The sequence below is a fragment of the Hemitrygon akajei genome, chromosome 14 (assembly GCF_048418815.1).
Source record: "Hemitrygon akajei chromosome 14, sHemAka1.3, whole genome shotgun sequence".
In the NCBI taxonomy this organism is placed as follows: domain Eukaryota; kingdom Metazoa; phylum Chordata; class Chondrichthyes; order Myliobatiformes; family Dasyatidae; genus Hemitrygon; species Hemitrygon akajei.
Window position 1 is genome coordinate 60918762 of NC_133137.1, and position 12698 is coordinate 60931459.

A 12698-nucleotide genomic window follows, 5' to 3' on the forward strand; every position below is an offset into this window, starting at 1 on the left:
ATTGACCACCCTCCAGCTAAAGAAATCCCTCATCTGTTTCAATCCGACCTCCTTCTATTCTGAGGCTATCCTTTACAAATCCTGAAAAGCAGGAATGGAGCCAGACTTTGCCATTAAGTTTGTCCTGTGCACATTAGTGACTTTCCAATCTACATCATATGCTTAATAAAGAGTTAAAGAGAGTAGCTATAGCCTTAATAAAGATTAGAGAGATTAGGAACTGAGTACACCTTTGGAATGTGAGAGGAAACCAGAGCACCTGGAGAAAATCCACACGACCACAGGGAGAACATACCAACCTCCTACAGCGGCCAGATTTGAACACCGATCTTACAACTGGTGCTATAAAGTGATGTGCTAACTGTACCGCCCCTGTAGTGCCTAAATTACCTGCAGTGCTGTTCTATTTACCGAGCAAAATAGCTTTATAAAGCTTGGGAAGGCTCCCAAGCATTTTCACCATTATGGAGGCAAAACAGCACAAAGGATTTAATGAGAGTGGTCTGTAAAACAGAGGATAAGCGAGCAAGCAAAAGTGAAGGAACACTTACGGAGTTGAATTATTCGTGGAATGGATGAATTGCTGCTTCCTTCTGTGTAGGCTACAACAGTAATGTTGTATATATCCCCGGGAGGCAATCGAAGCAGGGTTGTCATTACACTGGGCGGCACCTGCATTAAACAACGGAACACCTCCCAGTTACTAATCACTCAAGCTCTCACTTCTCACCCTCACTTTAACCTTGTTACCTTGAGGATGCATCAAAAATTGCCAAGAAAAGTTCAGAATCTGGAGGTGAGTGATAAGCCTGCAAGAATGCATCACTCAGCAAAAAGAAATAGGTTTGGTGGTGACGGGCTGAATTGAATTGCCCGTTCCTCATGACAGAGTTGCAAAGCTCAGATATATTTTGCATTGTGAACATTACTAAATGATGTCATTCAGTTCTTTTATTCTCCCGGTCCTGCCGCTGAAACACACTTAATCAGACTGAGGCTGTGAATCTCCCTGGCCAGTCCTCATCAGTCCCCTCTCCTGGCCCCATTATCAAGAAGCCCACACTTGAAGTTTTCTTGATCTCCTTTTCAATTTATCTGCTTTGTTCATTTCAGCTCTTACCCACACAACTCCACCTCACCTGCTGACCCCTGACTCCTGCTACTGAAGAGACTGCATCCCGTCCCTTCTATCTCTCCACTGCATCTCATGCATTCCTTTTTCTCCGTAATCTAATGTTATACCTTGTTAACGACACACAATATGTTTCCCTTCAGGTTCGCCTTAATTATTTCACTTTTCACCATAAACCTATAATTCTCATATCACTCAACCCGAGAGAAAATGCCTGCAATCTCTATCTATACTCTTCATAACTTTGTATATCTGTAAGATCTCCAATGCGCCAAAGAATAATATCCTAACCTACTGAACCTTACCCTATAACTCCAGTCCTCTAGTCCCAGCAACATCCTTGCATATTTTCTCTGTACTCTTTGAAGCTTATTGATATCTTTCTTGTAGGTAGGTGAGCAACTGTACACAATACTGCAAACGTGTCCTCACCAGCATCTTATACAACTTCAACATAACCTCCCGACTCCCGTATTCAGTACTCAGATTTATGAAGGACAATGTGTCAAAAGCTCTCTTTATGAGTCTCTCTACCTGTGATGTCATTTTCAACAACTTACGGACCCGTCTTTCCAGATCCCCTTATTCTATGGAACATCTCAGTGACCTCATCATTCACTGTGCAAGTCCTATGCTGGTTCGTCCTACCAAAGTGCAACACCTCACACTCGTTAAAAATGCATCTGACATTTTTCAGTGCATTTTTTCCAGATCACACTCCCAAGCTTTATATCATTGGCTAGTTTCCCCTCATATTTCATCTCCTCCCTTCTTATAGCTTTTTTAGTTGCCTTTTGTCGGATTTTAAAAGCTTCCCAACCATCCAACATCCCACTCACATTTCCTACCTTATACATCCTTTCCTTGGCTTTTATGCAGTCCTTAACTTCCCTTGTCAGCCACGGTTGCCTACCCTGCCAATTTGTGAACTTCCGTGAGACATACCTAGCCTGTGCCTTGTGAACTATTCCCAAAAACTTCAGCCACCTCTTCTCTGCTGTTATCCCTGCCAGTACCCTCCTCCAATCTACCTGGGCAAGCTCCTCTCTCATGCCTCTGTAATTCCCTTTATTCCACTGCGAATCTGATATATGTGACTTATGCTTCTCCCTCTCAAATTGCAGTATGAATTCAATCATATTATGATCACTGCCTCATCAGGGTTCCTTTACATAAAGCTCCCTAATAACTGGTTTATTACATAACACCCAATCTAAGATAGCCTGAGGAGGCTCAAGCACAAGCTGCTCTAACAAGCTATCTAGTAGGCATTCAACGTTACCTCTATTGCGATCTGACATCAACCTAATCTTCTCAATCCCCTTGCATACTGAATTCCCCCATTACAATTGTGTCATTACCTTTATTACATGCCTCTTCAATTAAAACAGAAACTAACTCAAATCAAATTTAATTTGCTTTTGCCATGCACCATTCTAATGAATACTTGTATTTACACTTTTCTTAATGATCCTTCGTCCAACAGCAATGACCAGCCAGTATGCGAGGGTTGAATCCGATGTTCCTGTTGTAGTGTTCCCATACTTCCAGCTGACAGACAATACATCCTTGGAATACTCCAGCCATGTAATCTCTGGAGCCAGTGGTGCTGTAGGGAACGGCGATTAGGAAGCAACAGTTTAGAAAGGGAAGAGGTTGTTAAGATTATTCATAGAGTTTCATATAACCTTAATTACCAAACCTCACCCAAAAGGTACAACTGAAAGTTCAAATTAAATTTATTATCAAATACATACATGTCACCATATACAACCCTGAGATTCATTTTCTTGTGGGCATGCTCAATAAATGGGGCAGCATGATAGCATAGTGGTTAGCATAACGCTTCACAATACAAGTGACCCAGGTTCTATTCCCACAGCTGTCTGTAAGGAGTTTGTACGTCCTCTCCATGGCCACGTGGGTTTCCTCCCACAGTCCAAAGACATATGGCTGCAGGTTAAGTGGTCATCGTAAATTGCCCCATGATTAGGCTAGAATAAATTTGGGGATTGCTGACCAGCATGGCTCGAGCGGCCAGAAAGGCCTACTCTGTGCTGTATCTCAACAAAACAAATTCCGATAGAATTCCATGAAAGATGCACCAACAGGGCGGATGACCAGCGTGTAAAAGACAACAGATTGCAAATACAAGAAAGAAAGGATAAAGTAATAATAGGAATGAGGCGAGATATAGGCTTTTATTCACTGGAAGAGAGCACTATCAGCAGCAAGAGCCCACCACACAACATCCCGGAGACTGAGGGAGGAGCAGTGCCTCCAATTGCCTTTATACAGGGGTCTGTGGGAGGATCCACAGGAGCAGTCAGTGGGGGGGGGGGTGCGTGTCCAGACAGGTATATGTAGTGCACCACATTCACCCCCCCTTTTGTTTTAAAAGAGAGTCCACATGGGGTGAAGTTTCTTTCTTCCTTTTCTTTTTAAATCTTTTTATTAATTTTAAGAAAAACATAAGTGAAATATGAATACAAAACGTTTGAGAGTACATAATTAATAGTTTAAATAGACAATCAGATATGTAATAATCAATATATAAGGCCTCCCAAACTCATAGTATTAATGTAAAAGAATCGAAAAAGAGAACCCCCCCCAAAAAAAACTAAAAGAAAACTTAAAAAAAAAACTAACCAACATGGGCAATTGCATAATGTTAAATACATACAGTAGTGCCGATAACTCCGAACCTCCATCCAAATAATTAAGGATAATAACAGTAAGGTTTAGGATCAGACCATTTAACTCATATGAAAATGTTGAATAAATGGTCTCCAAGTTTCCTCAAATTTAACTGAAGAATCAAAAACCATGCTTCTAATTTTTTCTAAACTCAAACAAGAAATAGTTTGAGAAAACCACTGAAATACAGTTGGAGGGTTAATGTCTTTCCAATTCAGTAAAATAGATCTTCTAGCCATTAATGTAACAAATGCAATCATTCGTTGAGATGAAGCGGATAGACGATTATTATCTATCATTGGTAAACCAAAAATTGCAGTAAAAGGATGCGGTTGGAAATTGATATTTAAAACTCTTGAAATAATATTAAAAATATCTTTCCAATAATTTTGTAAACAAGGACAAGACCAAAACATATGAGTCAATGAAGCAACATCAGAATGACATCTGTCACAGGTTGAATTAACATAAGAATAAAATCGAGCAAGTTTATCTTTAGACATGTGAGCTCTATGTACAACCTTAAATTGTATTAGGGCATGCTTAGCACAAATAGAGGACGAATTTACCAATGATAAAATTTTTTCCCATTGCTCAGCAGATATAGGACAATGCAATTCTTCTTGCCATTCCTTCTTAATTTTTTCTGATACATCTGGCTGTACACTCATAATCATATTATAAATGATAGCTACTAAACCCTTTTGACAAGGATTGAGGGCTAAAATTCTTTCTGTAATGTCCAATGGACATTTGAAGTTTCTTACAAGTATATTTATAGGTTAAGTCTATCAGGTGGTCAAGTCTGTCGCTGCGATCTACGTAGCACCAGCGGTGATTGCACCGGAGACAGTGGTTGTGCTGGTTCCAGCCTGACTTGAGGTGTCAGCCCATTAGGCGTCAGTGATCCCTCATGTGTGTGTGAGGCGCCCGGTATGGGAGTGTCGTGAGGAGTCTGCGTAGGGCTTGGTGTGCGCGGTGTCAGGTGGGTATACACCTCGGTGGGTACAGGGTTCATAGCTACCGTGGAGTGTTCGGGGTAGTGGTCTGCTGCTCCTGCGGGCGCCAGGTCACGGACAGAGACCGTGTCCTCCCGCCCATCAGGTAAGACCACGTAGACATACTGGGGGTTCGCATGTAGAAGGTAAACCCTCTCGACCAGCGGGGAGTATTTATTGCTCCTCACATGTTTCTGGAGCAGCACTGGCCCTGGGGACATCAGCCAAGCCGGTAGGGTGGTCCCAGTGGCAGATTTCCTGGGAAAAGAGAATAGGCGCTCATGAGGGGTGGCATTGGTGGACGTACATAACAGGGAGCGGATGGAGTGGAGTGCCTCGGGGAGGACCTCCTGCCATCGAGAAACCGGCAACCCTTTTGACTTAAGGGCTAAAAGTGTGGCCTTCCACACTGTGGCATTCTCCCTCTCCACCTGTCCATTTCCCCGGGGATTATAGCTTGTGGTCCTACTAGTAGCAATGCCCCTAGCCAGCAGGTACCGGCGCAGCTCGTCACTCATAAAGGAGGACCCTCTATCAGTGTGGATATAGCAGGGATATCCGAACAGAGTGAAGAGCTGGCGCAGGGCTTTTATGACGGACGTGGCAGTGGTGTCGGGGCAGGGGATGGCAAAGGGGAACCGCGAGTACTCGTCGATAATATTGAGGAAGTAGACATTGCGGTCGGTGGAGGGAAGGGGGCCCTTAAAGTCAACACTCAGTCGCTCAAAGGGGCAGGTGGCCTTGATAAGTTGCGTCTTTTCAGGACGGTAGAAGTGCAGTTTGCACTCAGCGCAGACTTGGCAGTCCCTGGTCATCGTCCTGATTTCCTCAAGGGAGTAAGGCAGGTTCCGGGCTTTCACGAAATGGTAAAATCGGGTGACCCCCGGGTGGCAAAGATCTGCATGGAGGGCGTATAGCCGGTCGAGCTGTGTGCTGGCACACGCTCCCCGGGATAGGGCATCAGGGAGCTCATTGAGCCTTCCAGGCCGGTACAGGATATCATAGTTGTAGGTGGAGAGTTCTATTCTCTACCTCGAAATTTTATCATTTTTGATTTTGCCCCGCTGTTGGTTGCTGAACATGAACGCAACTGAGCGCTGGTCGGTCAGCAAGGTGAACCTTTTGCCAGCGAGATAGTGCCTCCAGTGCCTAATATCTTCCACTATGGCCTGGGCTTCTTTCTCCACCGCGGAGTGCCGAATTTCAGGGCCTTGAAGGGTACGAGAAAAGAATTCTACTGGCCTGCCTGCCTGATTGAGGGTAGCAGCCAACGCAAAATCGGAGGCGTCACTCTGTACTTGGAAGGGAATGGTCTCGTCCACCGCATGCATCGTTGCTTTGGCAATGTCCCCTTTAATGCGGCTGAAGGCCGTGCGGGCCTCGGCAGAGAGGGGAAATGTGGTGGACTTGTCCAGGGGGCGGGCCTTGTCTGCGTAATGAGGGACCCATTGGGTGTAATAGGAAAAGAAGCCCAGGCACCGTCTGAGGGCTCTGAGGCTGGTGGGAAGAGGGTGTTCTAACAGGGGGCGCATACGGTCGGGGTCAGGGCCAATGACCCTGTTCTCCACGAGATACCCAAGGATAGTGAGTCGGGTGGTTTCGAACACACACTTGTCCTTGTTGTAGGTAAGGTTCAGGGCTTTGGCCACTTGGAAAAATCGTTGGAGGTTGGTGTTGTGATCTGGCCAGTCGTGACCACAGATGGTGATGTTATCCAGATATGGAAATGTGGCCTTCAGTTGGCACTGGTCCACCATCCGGTCCATTTCCCTCTGGAAGACAGAGACACCATTCGTGACACCGAAGGGGACGTGCAGGAAGTGATAGTGCCTGTCGCCCGCCTCGAAGGCGGTGTAGGGGCGGTCCTCTGGGCGGATGGGGAGCTGGTGATAAGCGGATTTCAGATCTATTGTCGAGTACACCTTGTACTGAGCTATCTGGTTGACCATATCCGCGATGCGGGGTAGGGGGTACGCGTCAAGCTGCGTGAACCTATTGATGGTCTGGTTATAGTCCACGACCATCCTATTTTTCTGCCCGGTCCAAACAACAACCACCTGGGCCCTCCAAGGACTTGTGCTTGGCTCAATGATCCCCTCCCTGAGCAGCCGCTGCACCTCCGACTGAATGAAGGCCCTGTCCCCCGCGCTGTACCTCCTGCTTTTAGTTGCCACAGGTTTACAGTCGGGGGTCAGGTTGGCGAACAGCGGTGGGGAAGGGATCTTGAGGGTGGAGAGGCTGCAAGTGGTGTCAGTAGCGTAGCTGTCGGCATGGTGCTGGGTGGGATGTGTGGGTCGGTGTGTGTGTGTGGTCAGTAGCGGGGTATACGACGAAGTCCCACAAAACTGAGGATTCCTGACAGTGAGTGGTGGGAGGGGCCCATCATACGCCATTGCACTTTTTAGGTGGCTCTGGAAGTCCAGCCCCAATAGCACAGGCGCGCACAGTTGAGGCATGACCAGTAGCGCAAAGTCCCGATATTCTGCGCCCTGCACCACCAATGTCGCTACACAACCCCCCCGGGTGTCTGTGGAATGTGACCCAGAAGCCATGGTGACCCTCTGGCTTACCGGCCATGTCACGAGTCTGCAACATTGCACCGTGTCCGGGTGAATAAAACTCTCAGTGCTGCCCGTGTCAAACAGGCAGCTAGTCCTGTGCCCCTCCACCAGGATGTCCATCATTGACCTTGCAAGCTGGTGTGGAGCGCTTTGGTCGAGGGTTACGGAGGCCAGAGTTGAATCGCCGTCTTGGTGCCCGGTAAGCACCCGTGGGTCGGGGGCGGGGCAAGGTGGCGCCGACAAAGATGGCCGCCCCCATGCCTCACACGTGGCGCTGCTCGACCCCACTCGTGGTTTAGACTTACAGACCTTGGCGAAATGTCCCTTCTTTCCGCAGCTGGAGCAGGTAGCTTCTCGGGCCGGGCAGCGTTTTCGGGGGTGCTTTTCGAGTCCGCAGAAGTAACACTGCGCGGACTTACGACTGGCAGCAGCCGTGGTCAATTGCAGGGAGGGTTGCGGCGAGTTCACGGACTCGTGAGTGGCAGCAGCTGTGGTCGATTCGCCGGCGGGTGGCGGGGTCTGCAGCATCCATGGGACCAGCGGGATATCGCGCGGCTGGACAGCGTCAGTGTTGTGCAGAGCAGCCTCCAGCGTGTCGGCCAGCTCAATCGCCAAGCGTAAGGAAAGATCGGCGTTTTTCAGCAGCCGCTAGCGAACGTACACTGACCTAATCCCCGTAACGAAGGCGTCTCGTACCAGGAGCTCCGCACGCTGTTCCGCCGTCAGTCCCCTGCAGTCGCAGGCCCGCACGAGTGTCTATAGTGCCCGGACAAACTCAGCGCTCGACTCTCCGGCCCACTGCCGCCGCGTCGCTAAGCGATGTCTTGCGTAGATGGTGTTCACCAGCCGCAGGTATTGTCTTTTGAGGGCATCCAGTGCCCCTTGGTAGGTCGGCAGGTCTCTGATGAGGGAGTATACCCTTGGACTGACCTTGGAGAGGAGGATTTTGTGCATGATAGCAGGCTCAGTCACGGGAATCTCTTCCAAGTACGATTGGAAGCATGCAAGCCAGAGTTCAAAGGCAATAGCTGCTTCTGGGGCTTGAGGATCAATGTCCAATTTTTCCGGACGTAAAATACTCTCCATGTTTTAAAATTCCAGTGAATAAAATTGATGCACCATCAATAACTCTCGGAGACATGAGGCGAGATATCGGCTTTTATTCGCTGGAAGAGAGCAGTCAGCAGCAAGAGACCACCACACAACATCCTGGAGACTGAGGAAGTGGCAGTGCCTCCAATCGCCTTTATACCAGGGGTCTGTGGGAGGAGCCACAGGAGCAGTCAGAGACGGAGGGGGGGGGGGGGTCCAGACAGGTATATGTAGTTCACCACAAAGAATAAATAAGCAATAAATATTGAGAACATGAGAAGAAGAGTCCTTGAAAGTGAGTCCACAGGTTGTGGGAACAGTTCAGTGATGGGGCAGGTGATATTATCCCTCTTTCTTCAAGAGCCTGATGGTTGAGGGGTAGTAACTGTTCCTGAACCTGGTGGTGTGAGTCCTGAGGCTCCTCCGTTCTCTGGGTCACAGGAGCCCATTTGCTGGAGGTACTACCATACAGCACCAGAGGCCTGGGTTCAATCCTGACTCAAGGACTGTAGGTGTGAAGTTTGCATGCTCTGATACTTTGACACACCACGCCTCTGTCACACCGTGGCTACGATTCCTCCGTGTTTTCCCTGTGACCTCATGTGCTTCTCTGGATTCTCCACTTCCCCCTTCACCATATCCCAAAGGGGTGCAGGTAGGTAGGTTAACTGGCCTCTATAAGTTCATCTCCTGTAAGTGGTAAAAGCTGATTGGAGTTGGTGAAATTGTGACGAGAACATAAAAATGAAATGAATATAGGATTTGTGTAAAATGGTTGGCATGGACTCAGGGGGCTGGAAGGTCTGTTTCTGTGATGAATCTGCCTATGATTCTATGATACATCACACTTCTATCACACTGCAGCCACGTTCACCAAACTGCTTCACCACTAGAGGGCACCTGGTATCAGTAAGTTAAACAAGTCGGTCCAAAGAATATATGGAGAGGAATAAACTATTGATGTTTCAGTCCAAGACCTTTCATCAGAGATCTCCAGAGATTTATTCCTCTCCATAGATGCTGCCTGACCTGCTGAGTTTCTCCAGTATTTTGTGTCTGTTGCTCTGGATTTCTTTCATCTGATGAACCTCTTGCATTTGCCCCTAAAAATCAGAGCCAGTCTTGGCTGTCACCATCCTGTTGGAGGTCAAAGCTTAAGATCGAGGCAGAAAACTTTGGGCTATATCCAACTAAGAAGTGTCTCTGCTCAGCTTTTCTCTGTGTTAGCGCAGATTTTCATTCCTCGCTAGGCTGTAAATTAAACCAGAGCTGGTGGTGTAATACGCAGGAAAATCCTCCATTTGACTTAGATGGTTTGATTATCGATTCCTGAAGTGTAATGGACTCTGAGCTGCAGGAACAGCCTCTTCACTACTGCACACAGCAGATGATCTCTGTAGCGGCAGGAATAAGGTACAGCTTCTCCTATAACACTGACAGACAGGGTCGCAACAATAAACTTGTAAAGGACACAGTACTATAGGAAACTGCTGCTTGGGCTGCCCAGTGCCTTATCCCGAACGGAGGGTAGAAAACCAAGCAGCCTTCATCTACCAGCTCTGACTTTACAAATAAACTTAGTGTTTAGCTTGAGCAAGACTACTGCGATGTGAAAGGGTGGGTTTAAGGAAGGAGCACAAGGATGCCAGACTTGTCCCAATTCCCAACTACCATCTGCATTTACTTAATCCTCCCCCTCCTGCCGCAGGAAAAGGCAGTGAATTTACTTCAGTGCGCTCACTGAACGCTGCTGTACTGGCAGAACCTTTACAAAGGAGATCGGTACAGTGCTGCCGTCGGCAGATATACTGCCCCACAGTCCCGGTGTCCTCGGTTCGATCCTGACTGTGTGGCGTTCTCCTTTTAGGCATGTGGGTTAACCTTTGAGCACTCTGGTTTCATCCCAAATGCTGTGCGTGCTGCTAGGTAATAGTTCACAGTGTGTAGATGAGAGTCAGCGTTGATTGGAATGCAGAGAGAACAAAATGGGTGAGAGTAAGGATTAGTGTAAAAATGAATGCTTAATGACCAGTAAGGAATAGGTGGGCCGAAGGGCCTGAAAGTGTACAGTACCACTTTCTGAGCTCCAGAACTGACAGAGGAAGCCGCATTTTGTTAGCCTTTTGATGGCCCATGGATCTACCCCGTCAGAAGAAAGAAACTCCAACAGAATAGCCTAACCACTTCTCCAGATTAGCAGAGAGGTTGAACACGAGCTTAAAGAGAATCACCCTTTTCTGCAAGCCTGAGTTTATAATGTCATGACCTCAGCCCCCTCCTTCAAGAGAATCGCAAGATCGCTATTAATTCGGGTCTTGGACCCAGGAAATGAGAGACAATGCCACGGAGTTGACCATTGTTCTTAGAGGCACCTGTGTGAATTGCAACTCTATAGTACGTGCCAGATATCAGGGACATGGACACCCTCGGGCAATGTGGTGTGGGGATGGCCTCACCCTACCTTGATTGACATTTACAAATCTTCCCAGCCATGATAAAAAGGAGACTGCTGGAGGCGGTACTCCAGCGACGCACTAGACGGACACCATCACTCATCCCTCTCGTAATAACGGGAAGCTGCTCGGAAGCCACGTGTGATTCGGATCCCCTAGCTAGGGAATCGAGTGGCTAATAAGTCCGAAAAGGATTTCGGACTGACAACGAGGAACTCCCGTTCTCGATCTCACGCTTTGAATCCAGACGGCTGGCAAGTTTATTTTCTCTCTCCAACCCGTGAACACGCAGCGGTCCCTCAAGCGGCAAAAAGCATCCATGAACTGGCGAGACTTTTATATTTCAATTGGACAAATCGTTTAACCCCTAGACAACGATAGAGCTCATTTTTCATTATTACTACACCTATGCTTTAGATTGAGTTTTGACGATGTATATGATCTGAATGTTTTGTATTAACCATACGTTTGTGCCCCTTTATAAATAAAACGTTTGAAAATAGTAGCACCAGGCTCAGCGGACCCATCTATCTTTGCAGGTAAGTTACCCGGTTACTGGGGAACGTAACAATAACATCTACTAATCAGGAGGTCCGAGGTTAGACTACTGGTAACTGCAATGGGACAAGTGTCGCCGCGGTGTGGACATGCCCCAAGTGCAGAGTGAGAGACACTGAAGCAGGTCGATAGTCCACAAAGCTTTAATGCCAACAGTGTTCAAAGGAAAATAAAGCAATAAACACTAGGCCGAACAGGGCCGTTAGCTAAAACTCTCAAACAGCAAGCAAAGCCTACACTGCGGCTGAAAAGAACAGCTAATTATTAAACGAATACCGCAAGTCTTCAGAGTCAGTTGACTCGACAGTCCAATTTCCCAGGCAAGGCCGAATGCAAAACGAAAGCGAAGCGTTGCTGTGCTCTGTCCAAGTCTCAACAAGCACTACGACGACAAGTATGAAGTTAAGTACTATCACGGTTAGATAATAATTAGCTGACATGCGCAAATTCACAAGTGCAATTGGCGTATTTGCTGCACTGCCGAATCCGTGGTTGTGACAGGACCCCTCTCTAGGCACAGCGCCTGAGGTGACACAGACCTGTGTCCGCTGGAAGACCCGGATCAGAGACTTGTCCAAGATGTCCTTCGCCGGGATCCAAGTACGTTCTTCTGGGCCATACCCTTCCCAGTCCACGAGGTACTGGACCTTACCACGTACCCGACGAGATGCCAGGAGGTGCCGCACGGTATAGGCAAGGCAACCATCTACCAGGTGGGGAGGTGGGGTGACTGGGGCCAGGCGAGAGGTAGTAACGGCTTGAGCTGGGAAACATGGGATACTGGGTGGATCTTCAGTGATGCTGGTAGACACAATCTATAGGACACCTTGTCGACAGCCTTTTCCAGTACAAACAGTCCTACGTAGTGCGGTGCCAATTTCCGGCTCTCGACTTTCAGGGGAAGATCCCTTGATACCAACCAGACCCCCTCTCCTGGCTTGAATGGCCTTACCTGTCGACGGAGCCGATCAGCCTGCCGGGAAGGCTGTTTCTGGATGCACAGCAGAGAAGTCCTAGCTCATCTCTGGGTACGCCTGTAGCGCTGGATCAGCTGGTCAGCAGCAGGAACCCCTACGTCGATCTCCTGATCAGGGAAGAGCCGGGACTGGAATCCCTTCTGGCATTCAAAGGGAGACATACCGGTGGAGGACGACTGGAGGTTATTGTGGGTGATCTCTGCCCAAACCGATTGGGAGCTCCAGGACGT

At 48.0% G+C, this 12698-nt stretch overlaps 1 protein-coding gene across 2 annotated transcripts in view; it reads right to left on the reverse strand.

Annotated features, from left to right (window-relative positions):
• Positions 1–12698, reverse strand: part of ptpro (protein tyrosine phosphatase receptor type O) — a 169101-nt gene that overhangs the window by 55586 nt on the left and 100817 nt on the right. For both annotated transcript variants that reach the window (XM_073066200.1, XM_073066202.1), the window contains exons 11-12: positions 2590–2741; positions 552–672 (exon numbers count right to left, since the gene is read on the reverse strand). In XM_073066200.1, the coding sequence (XP_072922301.1) occupies positions 552–672; positions 2590–2741 (273 nt within the window). The remainder of the gene's footprint in view (positions 1–551; positions 673–2589; positions 2742–12698) is intronic.